Raw genomic sequence first — 19,728 nt, 5'->3', positions numbered from 1 at the left:
GTTATGCTAGAACCCAATATCACATTCATGATGATCTTGTTTTATTGTTTTTATATGTATATTGTTTTCAACATATTGTCATCTTTTCTTCATTTTACTATTAGCTATTGTGTGTACCTGTCTGTACATTATCACTATTAAAGATGAAATGGTTATACTAAGTGCTGTATCACCCTTCTCTCTGCAGACTGTTGCACACCTCTGATATGTAAATATCCATGTATTTCAATGTAGTGACATTATAGACACTCTGGTGATTTTTACATTTGATTTATTGGTTGCATTTGTATATAAACCAAACACTGATAGTCAGAAGGAAGTGTTACACTGGTAAATAACCATCACGTGATGCATCTGGCGTGAGTAGAAGCTGCTCCACTACAGTCTAGTCATTCTCGAGCTCGCTGGTGAGATCTTCCCCCACGCAAATCTGCCTCTTTTCTGTAGTAACCCTGACAGACAGAGATGACAGTTATCCATCGCTGTGAAGAGCATTAGATCTTGAATCATTCTATCAGACAAGAGGGTCTTATCTACAGATAACTGAATAGCCAGTCAGGTTTAACTGGAAAGCAATTTAGTTTGTGTTATATAACAATTAATCCACAACACATGTGAATGTCAGATACTCACAAAAAGCCTGGGTTTGCACATCTTGAATCTAATTTTTCGATTTTTTTAATTTTGTTGACAGGAATTTTCCCATTGAAAAAGTCAAAACAGCAGGTTTGAGGAGTGCCAACACCTTGAACTGAGGACCAGAAGAAAACTTTAAAATTATATTTTAAGTGTTAATTTTGGTTTAACTAGCAGAAAAAAACAATGTTTTCATCAGCTCCATTACAGCCCATATCTGACCAAAAAGCACAAGTCAGGTAGAAATGATCAGGGTTAACAGAAGGTACCTCAAACATCACCTGTCACCTTAAAGCTCTCACCTGTTTTCCTATTATAAAGAACTTGAGAGTGACATTGTATGTTTTACTACTGCTACTAATACTCCTAATAATAGTAGAAGTATTAATATAGCTGCCTCACACCTCACCCATATATCATATTACTGTCATTAACACATAAAAGAATCTGCAGAGCATGGAGGTGAGGCCCTGGACAGATCCAAACACGGGTGAATCCGCAACACACCTGGAGGAGGGGAATCCGGAGGAAGCCAACCTACAACAACAAAAGAGACATTCAGTTTAATGGAGTGTATGCATACTAATAACAGAATAACTAATAAATGAATAACTAAAAATGAAGATGTAACATTATATGAATATACCTTCCATGTATAATATTATAATGTATAATCTGTGATTGACTCTCTTACCCATAATGGTATGCTCCTACCAATTCAGGGAGGAGCCAAGAGGTATATATAGAGGGGGATTCGAGGACATGGGCAGTTCAGTTTAATCTGCTGGTATTACATGTTCTGCCAGCTCTGTTAGCATTATCGGTCTTGCTAAATATGCAGTTTTATACAGTTAATGAATGCAAAAATAGCATGAATTTCTGAGTTTTAACTGTTCATGCTAAATGTGATAACTTCTTGAAGCATTCATTTGCATATTGTTTGAAAATTCCAAAATGTTTTTGATAATTATTGAGTGTCACATTCATGTGAATATTTTAACACTAAGATTGTGGTCAGAGGGTGAAAAACCTATGATTAGTTTGCAAAAGTAGGTCTCATATATTGTGCAAATTATCGATCTCAGTGGGCAGAGCTTAGAGTTCCATCAACCTTTTTTGTTTGGTTTCAGCTAAGGAATGCAATGGAAGTGGAAATGTATCTCTATGCTTTATACTGTGGGAGATAATCACAAAAATGTGAAAGGCTGTGCTATAGCACCACCATGAGGTCAGAGAAGGCCCCAGTACCTGTTACTTTAAATAATATTTATGGATATCAAGCAGTCTGTCTGGAGGGCTGCAAATTAAAGTTATGAAGTAGTGTGTGAAGCTTAGTTGTTAGTGCACTAAGTGAGTGAAAGCACAGGTGTATGTGAAGTTTGGTAAAGACTGAACTAGGTATTATATTTTTTCTGAAGGGTTCATTGGCTCTGGAGGTCCATTTCTTTGCAGGTTTGATGAAAGGTCTGTCACATGCAAGTAGTGCATACCTTGCACATGTGTAAAATTTACAAAGTGGCACTTTTGGCTCATAACCTACTGAATCTAAATTCAACATACAAGGTTTTTTTTGTCCTTACATGAATATGTGTAAATTTCTGTGTGGATGTGAACTACATTCCTGACTTTCACATTACAAGGCCTGTCATTACATGATAAGTAAGTAATTGTGCACTATAGAGCATCCTGATGGGCTATCTCCATCACGCTTTGCAAGCAACATTAGACTGTCATAACGTGTATGTCTATACATTTCTGCATTGATGTGAACTACTTTTCCAGACCTTTGTCCATATATGTATTTAAACACAAGGACTTTGATTATATGTATAGTAGTTAATTTATTTTAGTCAAACTCATATGTATAACATGAGACTAGCTTCAAAAATCTATAATTGTACTGAATCTTATTTCCACTAAAATGTAGTGCCACTGTTTTACCTGCAGCTTTACAGTTGGGAGTTTTGGTACCAGGTGGGGTGTTGGTGCCTGCTATCTCCCGCCCCATACAGTCCACACACCAGCAGTATCCTGTGGAGGGGTGGCACTGTAGAGGCCTGTAGTGACCCTCCTCATCACACTGAGGGATGAAGGCTCCTATCATGTGTTTGACCGTCACATTGTCCCTCTCCTGCTCACACTTAGTCTTACGACGTTCTGATGGGGCTACATATAGAGAGAGAGGGAGAGTAAAATCATCATATTAGATTCACATTGTCCTTGACAGAGCCACAAATTAGACTTGAGCAAAATCTGAGGAGCATTCATCTGATATTTTGTAAAATCACTCTGCTTCATTCTGATATTTTGTTCTTTAGCGTATGCTAATTTTATGCTCTTGAGCCTCCTGATGAATTAACTGCCTCAAACTTTGCAGGCCATATCAAACTATTGTTACATGTATGTTTGTAAATTTTTGTGTTGATGTGAACCACTTTTCATGACTTTTGCCTATATATGGAGTTAAACACAAGGCTTGTGCTAATAATTTGCACTGTAGAGTATCCTGAGCATCTATGTCAATGCCTCTTGGTGACCGATTTGTCTCAAACTTTGTAGTTTTCCTAAGCATGTTATACTGTAAGATGATTTTTCCATTTTGGTCAAAATCACACAAACTGTCATGGAGTTTCAGCTATACAACTAAAAAAGTCATACAGGAATGCATTTGCTCAATGTGTTGCAGCCACATGCAGTCAAAAAGTCAACATGTTTTGATTTTATAGTTTAAGACCTTGATGATTACTGGAAGTCCCAATTTGATGTGATTGAATGAAAGTCCTAGAACTATCTTGAAAGGGGCAAATTGTATATAATTAATGATCCAAAAATAGCATACATTTCTGAAAGGCAGTTTTAAATGCACTGTTATTAGCACTCCTGCAAATAATCATATGCATCCAATGTTATGTTTCTAAATTAAAATATGTAGAGATATACTTGATTATCTTGAATAGGGACCTCTAATGTCCAAATGTTTTGAAACTTTACATAGTCAAAGAATCTTTAAGGATCCACAGCACCTAAGTTTCATCATGATTGGTCAATTTGAAGCATGTCAAATTCCTTCTGAAATCTGATTGGCCAATGGCAATCTCAATTTTTGATATATCGGTTAATCATTAATGTAACTTGTATGTTATAGCTCAATGATGCAGCATGCAAAGTTTCAGCTTCATCTGATGTCACGATGCTGAGATATAGTTTCCCAGCATTTATAGAGCTGGCTATTCACATACATTTGCCAAACTCATCAACCTATCTTGGAATCATGTGTTTAAAACAATTCTTAAGATTAATTAAAATTGGATGAAGCACTTATGAGTTTTAGCTGTTCATGCTAAATATGCTAACTTTCTGAAGGATGCATTTGCATATAGCAGCCATATTGGGCAGTGGTACCTCAGTGGTTAAGGTACCTGACTTGTAATGAGAAGGTTGCTAGTTGAAGCCCCACCACTGCCAGGTTGTTGCTCTGGGGCCCCTGAGCAAGGCCCTTAAGCTTCAGTTGCTCAATCTGTGTTCACTTACAGAATTGTAAGTCGCTTTGCACAAAAGCATCAGCAAAATGCCACAAATTTTATACATATTGTTTGAAAATTTCAAAATGCAAGTTTTTTTGTCCTTACATAAATATGTGTAAATTTCTGTGTGGATATGAAGACTTTTCCTGTCTTTCACTTCACAAGGTCTGTCATTATATGTTATGTAGAGAATTCTGTACTGTAGAGCCTCCTGATAGGCTAGCTCCATCGAACTTTGCAAACAACATTAGACTGTCATAACATGTATGACCATAGATTTCTGTATTGATTTGAACTACCTTTCCTGACCTTTGTCCATATATGGATTGAAACACTAGGACCTTGATTATATGCATAGTAGTAAATTTCTTTTAGTCAAACTCATATGTATAACATGAGACTAGCTTCAAAAATCTATAATTGTACTGAATCTTATTTCCACTAAAATTTAGTGCCACTGTTTTTTACCTGCAGCTTTACAGTTGGGAGTTTTGGTACCAGGTGGGGTGTTGGTGCCTGCTATCTCCCGCCCCATACAGTCCACACACCAGCAGTATCCTGTGGAGGGGTGGCACTGTAGAGGCCTGTAGTGACCCTCCTCATCACACTGAGGGATGAAGGCTCCTATCATGTGTTTGACCGTCACATTGTCCCTCTCCTGCTCACACTTAGTCTTACGACGTTCTGATGGGGCTACATATGGAGAGAGAGGGAGAGTAAAATCATCATATTAGATTCACATTGTCCTTGACAGAGCCACAAATTAGACTTGAGCAAAATCTGAGGAGCATTCATCTGATATTTTGTAAAATCACTCTGCTTCATTCTGATATTTTGTTCTTTAGCGTATGCTAATTTTATGCTCTTGAGCCTCCTGATGAATTAACTGCCTCAAACTTTGCAGGCCATATCAAACTATTGTTACATGTATGTTTGTAAATTTTTGTGTTGATGTGAACTACTTTTCATGACTTTTGCCTATATATGGAGTTAAACACAAGGCTTCTGCTAATATGCAAAACAGGTGATTTTCACTGATCGGCCTCTTGAGCGTCTGTCTCTCCCAAATTTGGCACTTAACATCACAGTCACTTACAGTGCATGTCATTTATCTGTTGATGGGATCTACATTTCATGATTTCTGTCCATTTAGATATGAGCATGCAAGGCCTGTGCTAATATGCAAAATAGGCAATTGTGCATTTTAATGCCTCTCTGTGACCGATTTGTCTCAAACTTTAGTTTTCCTCAAAATGTTATACTGTGAATAGATCTGTTCATTTTGGTCAAAATCACTCAAACTGTCAGAGCTTCAGCAATAGAGTATCCTGAGCATCTATGTCAATGCCTCTTGGTGACCGATTTGTCTCAAACTTTGTAGTTTTCCTAAGCATGTTATACCGTCATAAGATTTGGCCATTTTGGTCAAAATCACACAAACTGTCATGGAGTTTCAGAGATACAACTAAGAAAAGTCATACAGGAATGCATTTGATTAATGGGTTGCAGCCACATGCAGTAAAAAAGTCAATTTTTTTTTATAATATTTTAGTTTAAGACTTTGATGGTTATTGCAAGTCCTAATTTGATGTAACTGAATAAAAATCCTAGGGCTAGCTTGAAAAGTGCAAATTTTCTATAATTAATGATCCAAAAATAGCATACATTTCTGAAAGGCAGTTATAAATGCATTGTTGTTAGCACTCCTGCAAAGAATCACATGCATCCAATATTATGTTCCTAAATTAAAATTTGTTGGAGATATACTTGATTATCTTGAATAGGGCTCCCTAATGCCAAATGTTTTGAAACTTTACAGAGTAACAGAATCTTTCAGGATCCACAGCAAATAAGTTTCATCATGATTGGTCAATTTGCAGCATTTCAAATTTCTAATGAAAGCTAATTGGCTGAGTTTTAATTGTTCATGCTAAATATGCTAACTTCCTGAATGATTCATTTGCGTATTGCAGCCATATTGTTTGACAATTTCAAAATGATTTTGATAAATATTGAGTGTCAAATTCGTGTGAATATTTTCATATTAAGATTGTGGTGATAGGGTGAAAAACCTATGATTTTTTTTACAAAAGTAGGTTTCACATATTGTGCAAATTATCGATCTCAGTGGGCAGAGCTTAGAGTTCCATCAACCTTTTTTGTTTGGTTTGAGCCAAGGAAAGCAAAAGAAGTGGAAATGTATCTCTATGCTTTATACTGTGGGAGATAATCACAGAAATGTAAATGGCTGTGCTATAGCGCCACCATGAGGCCAAAGAAGGCCCCAGTACCTGTTACTTTGTATAATATTGATGCATAATCAATCAGTCAGACTGGAGGGCTACAAATTAAAGTTGTGAAGTAATGTGTGAAGCTTTGTTGTTAGTGGAATAAGTGAATGAAAGCACAGGTGTATGTGAAGTTTGGTATAGACTGAACTAGGTATTGTATTTTTTACTGAAGGGTTCAATGGATCTGAAGGTCCATTTCTTTGCAGGTTTGATTAAAAGTCTGTCACTTTGCAACATTTTAAAGACAAATTAATGGTGTTTAAAATGTACAAACTGACATAATGAATTTTACCTGCACTGATTATATGATATAACTGCAAGTATTGCTTGCTTTGCACATGTGTAAAATTTACAAAGTGGCAATTTTGGCTCATAACCTCTTGAATCTGAATTCAATATACAAGGTTTTTTTGTACTTACTTGAATATGTGTAAATTTATGTTTGGATATGAACTACTTTTCCTGTCTTTCACTTCACAAGGCCTGTCGTTATATGTTAATTAGAGAATTCTGCACTGTAGAGCCTCCTGATCTCCATCAAACTTTGCAAGGAATGTCAGAATTGTCATCGTGTATATGTTTATATATCTCTGTATTGATTTGAACTACTTTTCCTGACCTTTGTCTATATGGATTTAAACACAAAAATTTTGATTATATGCATAGTAGTTAATTTAGTCAAACCCATAAGTACAACATGAGAATGGCCTCAAAACTCTTTAATTGCTCTCAATTATAGTGCCACTGTTTTACCTGGAGCTTCACAGTTGGGAGTTTTGGTACCAGGTGGGGTGTTGGTTCCTTCTATCTTCTGCCCTGTACTGTTCACACACCAGCAGTATCCTGTGGAGGGGTGGCACTGTAGAGGCCTGTAGTGACCCTCCTCATCACACTGAGGGATGAAGGCTCCTATCATGTGTTTGACCGTCACATTGTCCCTCTCCTGCTCACACTTAGTCTTAGGATGATCTGATGAGGATACATATACAGATAGCGGGAGAATAAAGTCATCATATTAGATTGATATTGTCCTTCACAGGGCCTCAAATTCTATACACAGACTTGAGTAAAATCTGAGGAGCACTTCATCTGATATTTTGATATTTTGTTCTTTAGCGTATGCTAATTTTATGCTGTAGAGCCTCCCGATGAATTAACTGTCTCAAACTTGCAGGCCATATCAGACTGTTGTTACATGTATGTCTGTGAATGTTTCTGTTGATGTGAACTACTTTTCATGACTTTTGCCCATGTATGGATTCAAACACAAGGCTTCTGCTAATATGCAAAACAGGTGATTTTCACTGATCGGCCTCTTGAGCGTCTGTCTCTCCCAAATTTGGCACTTAACATCACAGTCACTTACAGTGCATGTCATTTATCTGTTGATGGGATCTACATTTCATGATTTCTGTCCATTTAGATATGAGCATGCAAGGCCTGTGCTAATATGCAAAATAGGCAATTGTGCATTTTAATGCCTCTCTGTGACCGATTTGTCTCAAACTTTAGTTTTCCTCAAAATGTTATACTGTGAATAGATCTGTTCATTTTGGTCAAAATCACTCAAACTGTCAGAGCTTCAGCAATAGAGTATCCTGAGCATCTATGTCAATGCCTCTTGGTGACCGATTTGTCTCAAACTTTGTAGTTTTCCTAAGCATGTTATACCGTCATAAGATTTGGCCATTTTGGTCAAAATCACACAAACTGTCATGGAGTTTCAGAGATACAACTAAGAAAAGTCATACAGGAATGCATTTGATTAATGGGTTGCAGCCACATGCAGTAAAAAAAGTCAATATTTTTTTATAATATTTTAGTTTAAGACTTTGATGGTTATTGCAAGTCCTAATTTGATGTAACTGAATAAAAATCCTAGGGCTAGCTTGAAAAGTGCAAATTTTCTATAATTAATGATCCAAAAATAGCATACATTTCTGAAAGGCAGTTATAAATGCATTGTTGTTAGCACTCCTGCAAAGAATCACATGCATCCAATATTATGTTCCTAAATTAAAATTTGTTGGAGATATACTTGATTATCTTGAATAGGGCTCCCTAATGCCAAATGTTTTGAAACTTTACAGAGTAACAGAATCTTTCAGGATCCACAGCAAATAAGTTTCATCATGATTGCTCAATTTGAAGCATGTCTGGAACGTCAACTTGAAGCATGTCTTATCATTGTCATCTACCGCACTCCAGGTTCCCTAGATCACTTCACTGATGAGCTCAACATCCTCCTGAGTCAATTCCCCATTGAAGGAAATCCAATCATTCTCCTTGGTGACTTCAACCTTCCATCAGACAAACTGCATTCCTCCTGCAGCCTTCCACTGTTGACAGCATTCAACCTCACCCTCAACCACTCTCCTCCAACTCACAAAGCAGGCAATGTTCTCGACCTGATCTTCACCCGTACCACCACAGCATTGGACAACACAGTCACCCCCCTCCACCTCTCAGACCATCACTTTCTATCCTTCTCTCTCCCCCTTCCTTCTCTTTCCATCCAGTCCTCCCTAACGAGTTCCTCCTCCTTCCGTCGCAATCTGCACTCCATAACTCCCTCTTCCCTTGCTTCTGCTATTTTGTCCACCCTTCCGCACCCTGACTCCGTCTTCTCTTTCGTTAGATATAGTTACAAATTCTTTCATTTCTACACTCTCCACATCAATGAATCTTCTGTGCCCTCTCTCCTCTAGACCGGCTAAGTCCTCCCCATCTGCTCCCTGGCTAACAGAAACACTTCGCTGCCACAGGAGAGAACTAAGGACCGCAGACAGGCGGTGGAGGAAATCTCATCTAGATTCAGACCTCAGCTCATACCAGTCTCTCCTTTCCAAGCTCTCACTGGAAGTAACAGCCGCAGTCATCCTAGTACAGAGAAAAATTTGAATCATCAGCATCCGATCCACGCAAGCTCTTCACTATTTTTTCTTCTCTCCTTAATCCTCCACCTCCTTCATCTCTTACTCCTGAGGATTTTATTACCTTCTTTGAGGAGAAGGTTGCAGCAATCTGCCAGTCCTTTTTCTCTGTTCCCACCCCTCCAACCAATGTGTATTCCCCAACATCCAACTCTCTTACTTCTTTTACTCCCATCTCCTCAGATAAAATTCTTCAACTCCTGACTTCCAGCAACCCGACTACATGTCCGCTGGATCCAATTCCTTCTGCTCTGTTCCAGACAATCGCAAGAGATCTGCTTCCTTTCATCTCTGTCATCAACAACTCCTTATCTTCTGGATATGTGCCAACTGCATTCAAAACTGCCAGGGTGGTACCAATCTTCAAGCAAGCCATACTCGACAGCTCCAACATTACCAACTACAGACCGGTATCACTTCTCTCTTTCCTATCAAAAGCCCTCGAATGAGCAGTTTACAGTCAATTGTCTCTTTTCCTCACCCAGAACCAGCTGCATGATCTTAACCAGTTTGGCTACAAACCAGCACATTCTACAGAAACAGCCCTCATAGCAGTGATAGAGAAACTTCATGCTGCTAAAGCTGCCAAACTGTCATCTGTTTTGATTCTTCTAGACCTTTCAGCAGCCTTTGACACAGTGAATAACAACATTCTTCTCTCTGTTCTCTCCAGGCTTGGTGTGACTGGCTCTGCTTGGATATAGGATCATCCTTCCAGATAGGACTGAAACTATCAGGTGTCATGGAGAGGATCCACATCCAAACCATTTAGACTCTCCACTGGTGTTCCACAGGGCTCAGTATTGGGCCCCCTTCTCTTCTCTTTGTATACTCATTCTCTTGGTGATATAATATCTTCTCATAGTTTCTCCTACCACTGCTATGCTAATGACACTCAATTATTTATTTCTTTTCCACCCTCTGACATGCAGGTCTCGAGATGTATCTCAGCATGCTTGACTAACATTGCGTCTTTGATCACAGCCCACCACTTGAAGCTCAACCCCAATAAAACTGAGCTTCTGTTCATCTCAGGTACTTCCAACCCTTAACATGACCTCACAGTTTCTTTTAAGAACTCCCTGGTATCACCATCCGAAGCTGCCCGTAGCCTGGGCATAACTTTGGACAGCCAGTTCTCAACTCATGTTTCAAATCTAATCCGGTCTTGCAGATTTCTCCTTTGTAACGTACAAAGGATTCGGCCCTTTCTCTTGCAGGAAGGTACGCAGATGCTTGTGCAGTCTCTTGTGATCTCAAAGATAGACTACTGCAATGTGCTACTTGCTGGTTTTCCTCTAAGAGCCATCAAACCTCTACAACTTGTCCAGAATGCAGCAGCAAGACTGGTCTTCAATCTTCTGAAGTTGACACGTTACTCCACTGCTTCCAGTAGCTGCACGCATCTGATTTAAAATCTTGATGCTTGCCTACAAAGCCAAAAATTAACCAGCTCCTTCATACGAGGTCAATGGTCAAAGCCCGATCCATACCTCGAGTACTTTGAACCTCAAGTACAGCTCGGCTTGAAATACTGTGCTTCAGGTCTCATGGAAGACAAGCATCGAGACTATTTTCTGTCCTGACTCCAAAATGGTGGAATGAACTTCCACTTCCTGTCCGGACAGCAGAGTCCTTTGCAGGCTTCAAATACAAACTAAAGACCCATGTATTCATGGAATATGTAAAGGACTACTGACCCTGCTCCAATATTGACTGACTAAATTAGTACTTATTGTAGGGTATTGTTTATTACACTGATGTTGTTTAACAAACTCTAGCACTTATTGTTTATTGCACTTATCATTGTTTAAGATAGACCTTATGTATTTCATACTTCTAGGTTTCAGCATTGATCCCTGTATTTCTACAGTATTCTAGTTCATTGGTATGTTGGACTCTAACCTACTGTACTAGGATATATACAAAGCATTTTTGTAAGTCACTCTGGATAAGAGCATCTGCTAAATGCTTTAAATGTAAAGGTAAATGTCAAATGTCTAATGAAAGCTAGTTGGCTGAGTTTTAATTGTTCAGGCTAAATATGCTAACTTCCTGAATGATTCATTTGCGTATTGCAGCCATATTGTTTGACAATTTCAAAATGATTTTGATAAATATTGAGTGTCAAATTCGTGTGAATATTTTCATATTAAGATTGTGGTGATAGGGTGAAAAACCTATGATTTTTTTTACAAAAGTAGGTTTCACATATTGTGCAAATTATCGATCTCAGTGGGCAGAGCTTAGAGTTCCATCAACCTTTTTTGTTTGGTTTGAGCCAAGGAAAGCAAAAGAAGTGGAAATGTATCTCTATGCTTTATACTGTGGGAGATAATCACAGAAATGTAAATGGCTGTGCTATAGCGCCACCATGAGGCCAAAGAAGGCCCCAGTACCTGTTACTTTGTATAATATTGATGCATAATCAATCAGTCAGACTGGAGGGCTACAAATTAAAGTTGTGAAGTAATGTGTGAAGCTTTGTTGTTAGTGGAATAAGTGAATGAAAGCACAGGTGTATGTGAAGTTTGGTATAGACTGAACTAGGTATTGTATTTTTTACTGAAGGGTTCAATGGATCTGAAGGTCCATTTCTTTGCAGGTTTGATTAAAAGTCTGTCACTTTGCAACATTTTAAAGACAAATTAATGGTGTTTAAAATGTACAAACTGACATAATGAATTTTACCTGCACTGATTATATGATATAACTGCAAGTATTGCTTGCTTTGCACATGTGTAAAATTTACAAAGTGGCAATTTTGGCTCATAACCTCTTGAATCTGAATTCAATATACAAGGTTTTTTTGTACTTACTTGAATATGTGTAAATTTATGTTTGGATATGAACTACTTTTCCTGTCTTTCACTTCACAAGGCCTGTCGTTATATGTTAATTAGAGAATTCTGCACTGTAGAGCCTCCTGATCTCCATCAAACTTTGCAAGGAATGTCAGAATTGTCATCGTGTATATGTTTATATATCTCTGTATTGATTTGAACTACTTTTCCTGACCTTTGTCTATATGGATTTAAACACAAAAATTTTGATTATATGCATAGTAGTTAATTTAGTCAAACCCATAAGTACAACATGAGAATGGCCTCAAAACTCTTTAATTGCTCTCAATTATAGTGCCACTGTTTTACCTGGAGCTTCACAGTTGGGAGTTTTGGTACCAGGTGGGGTGTTGGTTCCTTCTATCTTCTGCCCTGTACTGTTCACACACCAGCAGTATCCTGTGGAGGGGTGGCACTGTAGAGGCCTGTAGTGACCCTCCTCATCACACTGAGGGATGAAGGCTCCTATCATGTGTTTGACCGTCACATTGTCCCTCTCCTGCTCACACTTAGTCTTAGGATGATCTGATGAGGATACATATACAGATAGCGGGAGAATAAAGTCATCATATTAGATTGATATTGTCCTTCACAGGGCCTCAAATTCTATACACAGACTTGAGTAAAATCTGAGGAGCACTTCATCTGATATTTTGATATTTTGTTCTTTAGCGTATGCTAATTTTATGCTGTAGAGCCTCCCGATGAATTAACTGTCTCAAACTTGCAGGCCATATCAGACTGTTGTTACATGTATGTCTGTGAATGTTTCTGTTGATGTGAACTACTTTTCATGACTTTTGCCCATGTATGGATTCAAACACAAGGCTTCTGCTAATATGCAAAACAGGTGATTTTCACTGATCGGCCTCTTGAGCGTCTGTCTCTCCCAAATTTGGCACTTAACATCACAGTCACTTACAGTGCATGTCATTTATCTGTTGATGGGATCTACATTTCATGATTTCTGTCCATTTAGATATGAGCATGCAAGGCCTGTGCTAATATGCAAAATAGGCAATTGTGCATTTTAATGCCTCTCTGTGACCGATTTGTCTCAAACTTTAGTTTTCCTCAAAATGTTATACTGTGAATAGATCTGTTCATTTTGGTCAAAATCACTCAAACTGTCAGAGCTTCAGCAATAGAGTATCCTGAGCATCTATGTCAATGCCTCTTGGTGACCGATTTGTCTCAAACTTTGTAGTTTTCCTAAGCATGTTATACCGTCATAAGATTTGGCCATTTTGGTCAAAATCACACAAACTGTCATGGAGTTTCAGAGATACAACTAAGAAAAGTCATACAGGAATGCATTTGATTAATGGGTTGCAGCCACATGCAGTAAAAAAATCAATATTTTTTTTATAATATTTTAGTTTAAGACTTTGATGGTTATTGCAAGTCCTAATTTGATGTAACTGAATAAAAATCCTAGGGCTAGCTTGAAAAGTGCAAATTTTCTATAATTAATGATCCAAAAATAGCATACATTTCTGAAAGGCAGTTATAAATGCATTGTTGTTAGCACTCCTGCAAAGAATCACATGCATCCAATATTATGTTCCTAAATTAAAATTTGTTGGAGATATACTTGATTATCTTGAATAGGGCTCCCTAATGCCAAATGTTTTGAAACTTTACAGAGTAACAGAATCTTTCAGGATCCACAGCAAATAAGTTTCATCATGATTGGTCAATTTGCAGCATTTCAAATTTCTAATGAAAGCTAATTGGCTGAGTTTTAATTGTTCATGCTAAATATGCTAACTTCCTGAATGATTCATTTGCGTATTGCAGCCATATTGTTTGACAATTTCAAAATGATTTTGATAAATATTGAGTGTCAAATTCGTGTGAATATTTTCATATTAAGATTGTGGTGATAGGGTGAAAAACCTATGATTTTTTTTACAAAAGTAGGTTTCACATATTGTGCAAATTATCGATCTCAGTGGGCAGAGCTTAGAGTTCCATCAACCTTTTTTGTTTGGTTTGAGCCAAGGAAAGCAAAAGAAGTGGAAATGTATCTCTATGCTTTATACTGTGGGAGATAATCACAGAAATGTAAATGGCTGTGCTATAGCGCCACCATGAGGCCAAAGAAGGCCCCAGTACCTGTTACTTTGTATAATATTGATGCATAATCAATCAGTCAGACTGGAGGGCTACAAATTAAAGTTGTGAAGTAATGTGTGAAGCTTTGTTGTTAGTGGAATAAGTGAATGAAAGCACAGGTGTATGTGAAGTTTGGTATAGACTGAACTAGGTATTGTATTTTTTACTGAAGTGTTCAATGGATCTGAAGGTCCATTTCTTTGCAGGTTTGATTAAAAGTCTGTCACTTTGCAACATTTTAAAGACAAATTAATGGTGTTTAAAATGTACAAACTGACATAATGAATTTTACCTGCACTGATTATATGATATAATTGCAAGTATTGCTTGCTTTGCACATGTGTAAAATTTACAAAGTGGCAATTTTGGCTCATAACCTCTTGAATCTGAATTCAATATACAAGGTTTTTTTGTACTTACTTGAATATGTGTAAATTTATGTTTGGATATGAACTACTTTTCCTGTCTTTCACTTCACAAGGCCTGTCGTTATATGTTAATTAGAGAATTCTGCACTGTAGAGCCTCCTGATCTCCATCAAACTTTGCAAGGAATGTCAGAATTGTCATCGTGTATATGTTTATATATCTCTGTATTGATTTGAACTACTTTTCCTGACCTTTGTCTATATGGATTTAAACACAAAAATTTTGATTATATGCATAGTAGTTAATTTAGTCAAACCCATAAGTACAACATGAGAATGGCCTCAAAACTCTTTAATTGCTCTCAATTATAGTGCCACTGTTTTACCTGGAGCTTCACAGTTGGGAGTTTTGGTACCAGGTGGGGTGTTGGTTCCTTCTATCTTCTGCCCTGTACTGTTCACACACCAGCAGTATCCTGTGGAGGGGTGGCACTGTAGAGGCCTGTAGTGACCCTCCTCATCACACTGAGGGATGAAGGCTCCTATCATGTGTTTGACCGTCACATTGTCCCTATCCTGCTCACACTTAGTCTTAGGATGATCTGATGAGGATACATATACAGATAGCGGGAGAATAAAGTCATCATATTAGATTCACATTGTCTGTGACCAGGCCACAAATTATGTATACAGACTTTAGCAAAATCTGAGGAGCATTCATCTGATATTTTGTAAAATCACTCTGCTTCATTCTGATATTTTGTTCTTTAGCGTATGCTAATTTTATGCTGTACAGCCCCCAGACCTACTAACTGCCTGAAACTTTGCACGCCATATCAAACTGTTCTTCCATGTATGTCTGAATATTTTTGTGTTGATGTGACCTACTTTTCCTGACTTTTGCGCATATATAGATTCAAACACAAGGCTTCTGAGAATATGTAAAATATGTCATTTTCACTGAGTGGCCTCCTGAGCGTCTGTCTCTCCCAAACTTGGCACTTAACATCACAGTCACTTATAGTGTATGTCTGTCATTTATCTGTTGATGTGACCTACATTTCACAAAACATTTTTAAAAAGTCATACAGGAATGCATTAGATCAATTGTAGCCACGTACAGTCAAAAAGTCAACATTTTTTGATAATTTTTTAGTTTAAGACTTCGATGATTATTGCAAGTCCTAATTTGATGTGATTGAATGAGAATCCAAGGGCTAGCTTGAAAAATGCAAATTTTCTATAATTAATGATCCAAAAATAGCATACATTTCTGAAAGGCAGTTGTAAATGCACTGTTGTTAGCACTCCTGCAAAGAATCACATGCATCCAATATTATGTTCCTAAATTAAATATTTTGGAGATAGACTTGATTATCTTGAATAGGGGCCCCTAATGACCAAATGTTTTGAAACTTTACAGAGTAACAGAATCTTTAAGGATCCACAGCAATTAAGTTTCATCATGATTGCTCAATTTGAAGCATGTCTGGAACGTCAACTTGAAGCATGTCTTATCATTGTCATCTACCGCACTCCAGGTTCCCTAGATCACTTCACTGATGAGCTCAACATCCTCCTGAGTCAATTCCCCATTGAAGGAAATCCAATCATTCTCCTTGGTGACTTCAACCTTCCATCAGACAAACTGCATTCCTCCTGCAGCCTTCCACTGTTGACAGCATTCAACCTCACCCTCAACCACTCTCCTCCAACTCACAAAGCAGGCAATGTTCTCGACCTGATCTTCACCCGTACCACCACAGCATTGGACAACACAGTCACCCCCCTCCACCTCTCAGACCATCACTTTCTATCCTTCTCTCTCCCCCTTCCTTCTCTTTCCATCCAGTCCTCCCTAACGAGTTCCTCCTCCTTCCGTCGCAATCTGCACTCCATAACTCCCTCTTCCCTTGCTTCTGCTATTTTGTCCACCCTTCCGCACCCTGACTCCGTCTTCTCTTTCGTTAGATATAGTTACAAATTCTTTCATTTCTACACTCTCCACATCAATGAATCTTCTGTGCCCTCTCTCCTCTAGACCGGCTAAGTCCTCCCCATCTGCTCCCTGGCTAACAGAAACACTTCGCTGCCACAGGAGAGAACTAAGGACCGCAGACAGGCGGTGGAGGAAATCTCATCTAGATTCAGACCTCAGCTCATACCAGTCTCTCCTTTCCAAGCTCTCACTGGAAGTAACAGCCGCAGTCATCCTAGTACAGAGAAAAATTTGAATCATCAGCATCCGATCCACGCAAGCTCTTCACTATTTTTTCTTCTCTCCTTAATCCTCCACCTCCTTCATCTCTTACTCCTGAGGATTTTATTACCTTCTTTGAGGAGAAGGTTGCAGCAATCTGCCAGTCCTTTTTCTCTGTTCCCACCCCTCCAACCAATGTGTATTCCCCAACATCCAACTCTCTTACTTCTTTTACTCCCATCTCCTCAGATAAAATTCTTCAACTCCTGACTTCCAGCAACCCGACTACATGTCCGCTGGATCCAATTCCTTCTGCTCTGTTCCAGACAATCGCAAGAGATCTGCTTCCTTTCATCTCTGTCATCAACAACTCCTTATCTTCTGGATATGTGCCAACTGCATTCAAAACTGCCAGGGTGGTACCAATCTTCAAGCAAGCCATACTCGACAGCTCCAACATTACCAACTACAGACCGGTATCACTTCTCTCTTTCCTATCAAAAGCCCTCGAATGAGCAGTTTACAGTCAATTGTCTCTTTTCCTCACCCAGAACCAGCTGCATGATCTTAACCAGTTTGGCTACAAACCAGCACATTCTACAGAAACAGCCCTCATAGCAGTGATAGAGAAACTTCATGCTGCTAAAGCTGCCAAACTGTCATCTGTTTTGATTCTTCTAGACCTTTCAGCAGCTTTTGACACAGTGAATAACAACATTCTTCTTTCTGTTCTCTCCAGGCTTGGTGTGACTGGGTCTGCTTGGAGATAGGATCATCCCTCCAGATAGGACGGAAACTATCAGGTGACATGGAGAGGATCCACATCCAAACCATTTAGACTCTCCACTGGTGTTCCACAGGGCTCAGTATCGGGCCCCCTTCTCTTCTCTTTGTATACTCATTCTCTTGGTGATATAATATCTTCTCATAGTTTCTCCTACCACTGCTATACTAATGACACGCAATTATTTATTTCTTTTCCACCCTCTGACATGCAGGTCTCGAGATGTATCTCAGCATGCTTGACTAACATTGCGTCTTTGATCACAGCCCACCACTTGAAGCTCAACCCCAATAAAACTGAGCTTCTGTTCATCCCAGGTACTTCCAACCCTTAACATGACCTCACAGTTTCTTTTAAGAACTCCCTGGTATCACCATCCGAAGCTGCCCGTAGCCTGGGCATAACTTTGGACAGCCAGTTCTCAACTCATGTTTCAAATCTAATCCGGTCTTGCAGATTTCTCCTTTGTAACGTACAAAGGATTCGGCCCTTTCTCTTGCAGGAAGGTACGCAGATGCTTGTGCAGTCTCTTGTGATCTCAAAGATAGACTACTGCAATGTGCTACTTGCTGGTTTTCCTCTAAGAGCCATCAAACCTCTACAACTTGTCCAGAATGCAGCAGCAAGACTGGTCTTCAATCTTCTGAAGTTGACACGTTACTCCACTGCTTCCAGTAGCTGCACGCATCTGATTTAAAATCTTGATGCTTGCCTACAAAGCCAAAAATTAACCAGCTCCTTCATACGAGGTCAATGGTCAAAGCCCGATCCATACCTCGAGTACTTTGAACCTCAAGTACAGCTCGGCTTGAAATACTGTGCTTCAGGTCTCATGGAAGACAAGCATCGAGACTATTTTCTGTCCTGACTCCAAAATGGTGGAATGAACTTCCACTTCCTGTCCGGACAGCAGAGTCCTTTGCAGGCTTCAAATACAAACTAAAGACCCATGTATTCATGGAATATGTAAAGGACTACTGACCCTGCTCCAATATTGACTGACTAAATTAGTACTTATTGTAGGGTATTGTTTATTACACTGATGTTGTTTAACAAACTCTAGCACTTATTGTTTATTGCACTTATCATTGTTTAAGATAGACCTTATGTATTTCATACTTCTAGGTTTCAGCATTGATCCCTGTATTTCTACAGTATTCTAGTTCATTGGTATGTTGGACTCTAACCTACTGTACTAGGATATATACAAAGCATTTTTGTAAGTCACTCTGGATAAGAGCATCTGCTAAATGCTTTAAATGTAAAGGTAAATGTCAAATGTCTTATGAAAGCTAGTTGGCTGAGTTTTAACTGTTCCGGCTAAATATGCTAACTTCCTGAATGATTCATTTGTGTATAGCAGCCATATTGTTTGACAATTTCAAAATGATTTTGATAAATATTGAGTGTCAAATTCGTGTGAATATTTTCATATTAAGATTGTGGTGATAGGGTGAAAAACCTATGATTAGTTTACCAAATTAGGTTTTGCATTTTATGCAAATGATCAATCTCAGTGGGCAGAGCTTAGAGTTCCATCAACCTTTTTTGTTTGGTTTCAGCCAAGGAATGCAATGGAAGTGGAAATGTATCTCTATGCTTTATGCTGTGGGAGATAATCACAAAAATATAAAAGGCTGTGCTATAGTGCCACCATGAGGTCAAAGAAGGCCCCAGTACCTGTTACTTTAAATAATATTTATGGATATCAAGCAGTCCGAATGGAGGGCTGCAAATTAAAGTTATGAAGTAGTGTGTGAAGCTTAGTTGTTAGTGCACTAAGTGAGTGAAAGCACAGATGTATGTGAAGTTTGGTAAAGAATGAACTAGGTATTATATTTTTTCTGAAGGGTTCATTGGCTCTGGAGGTCCATTTCTTTGCAAGTTTGATGAAAGGTCTGTCACATGCAAGTAGTGCATACCTTGCACATGTGTAAAATTTACAAAGTGGCACTTTTGGCTCATAACCTATTGAATCTGTATTGAATATGCAAGGCTTTTTTGTCTTTACATGAATATGTGTAAATTTCTG

At 38.5% G+C, this 19,728-nt stretch overlaps 1 protein-coding gene across 1 annotated transcript in view; it reads right to left on the bottom strand.

The window, feature by feature from the left end:
- Positions 1-1,066: 1,066 nt before the first annotated feature.
- The window catches only part of LOC118242288 (thyroglobulin-like), a 30,502-nt gene continuing 11,840 nt past the window's right edge, over positions 1,067-19,728 (bottom strand). Inside the window, exons 5-10 of the mRNA XM_035532341.1 lie at positions 15,099-15,314; positions 12,537-12,752; positions 7,205-7,420; positions 4,629-4,853; positions 2,578-2,802; positions 1,067-1,173 (exon numbers count right to left, since the gene is read on the bottom strand). Coding sequence (XP_035388234.1) covers positions 1,067-1,173; positions 2,578-2,802; positions 4,629-4,853; positions 7,205-7,420; positions 12,537-12,752; positions 15,099-15,314 — 1,205 coding nt within the window. The remainder of the gene's footprint in view (positions 1,174-2,577; positions 2,803-4,628; positions 4,854-7,204; positions 7,421-12,536; positions 12,753-15,098; positions 15,315-19,728) is intronic.

The sequence above is a fragment of the Electrophorus electricus genome, chromosome 12 (genome assembly GCF_013358815.1).
Source record: "Electrophorus electricus isolate fEleEle1 chromosome 12, fEleEle1.pri, whole genome shotgun sequence".
Taxonomy (NCBI): Eukaryota; Metazoa; Chordata; class Actinopteri; order Gymnotiformes; family Gymnotidae; genus Electrophorus; species Electrophorus electricus.
The sequence above is the reverse complement of the archived record's forward strand: the minus strand, read 5'-3'. Positions and strand labels throughout refer to the sequence as shown.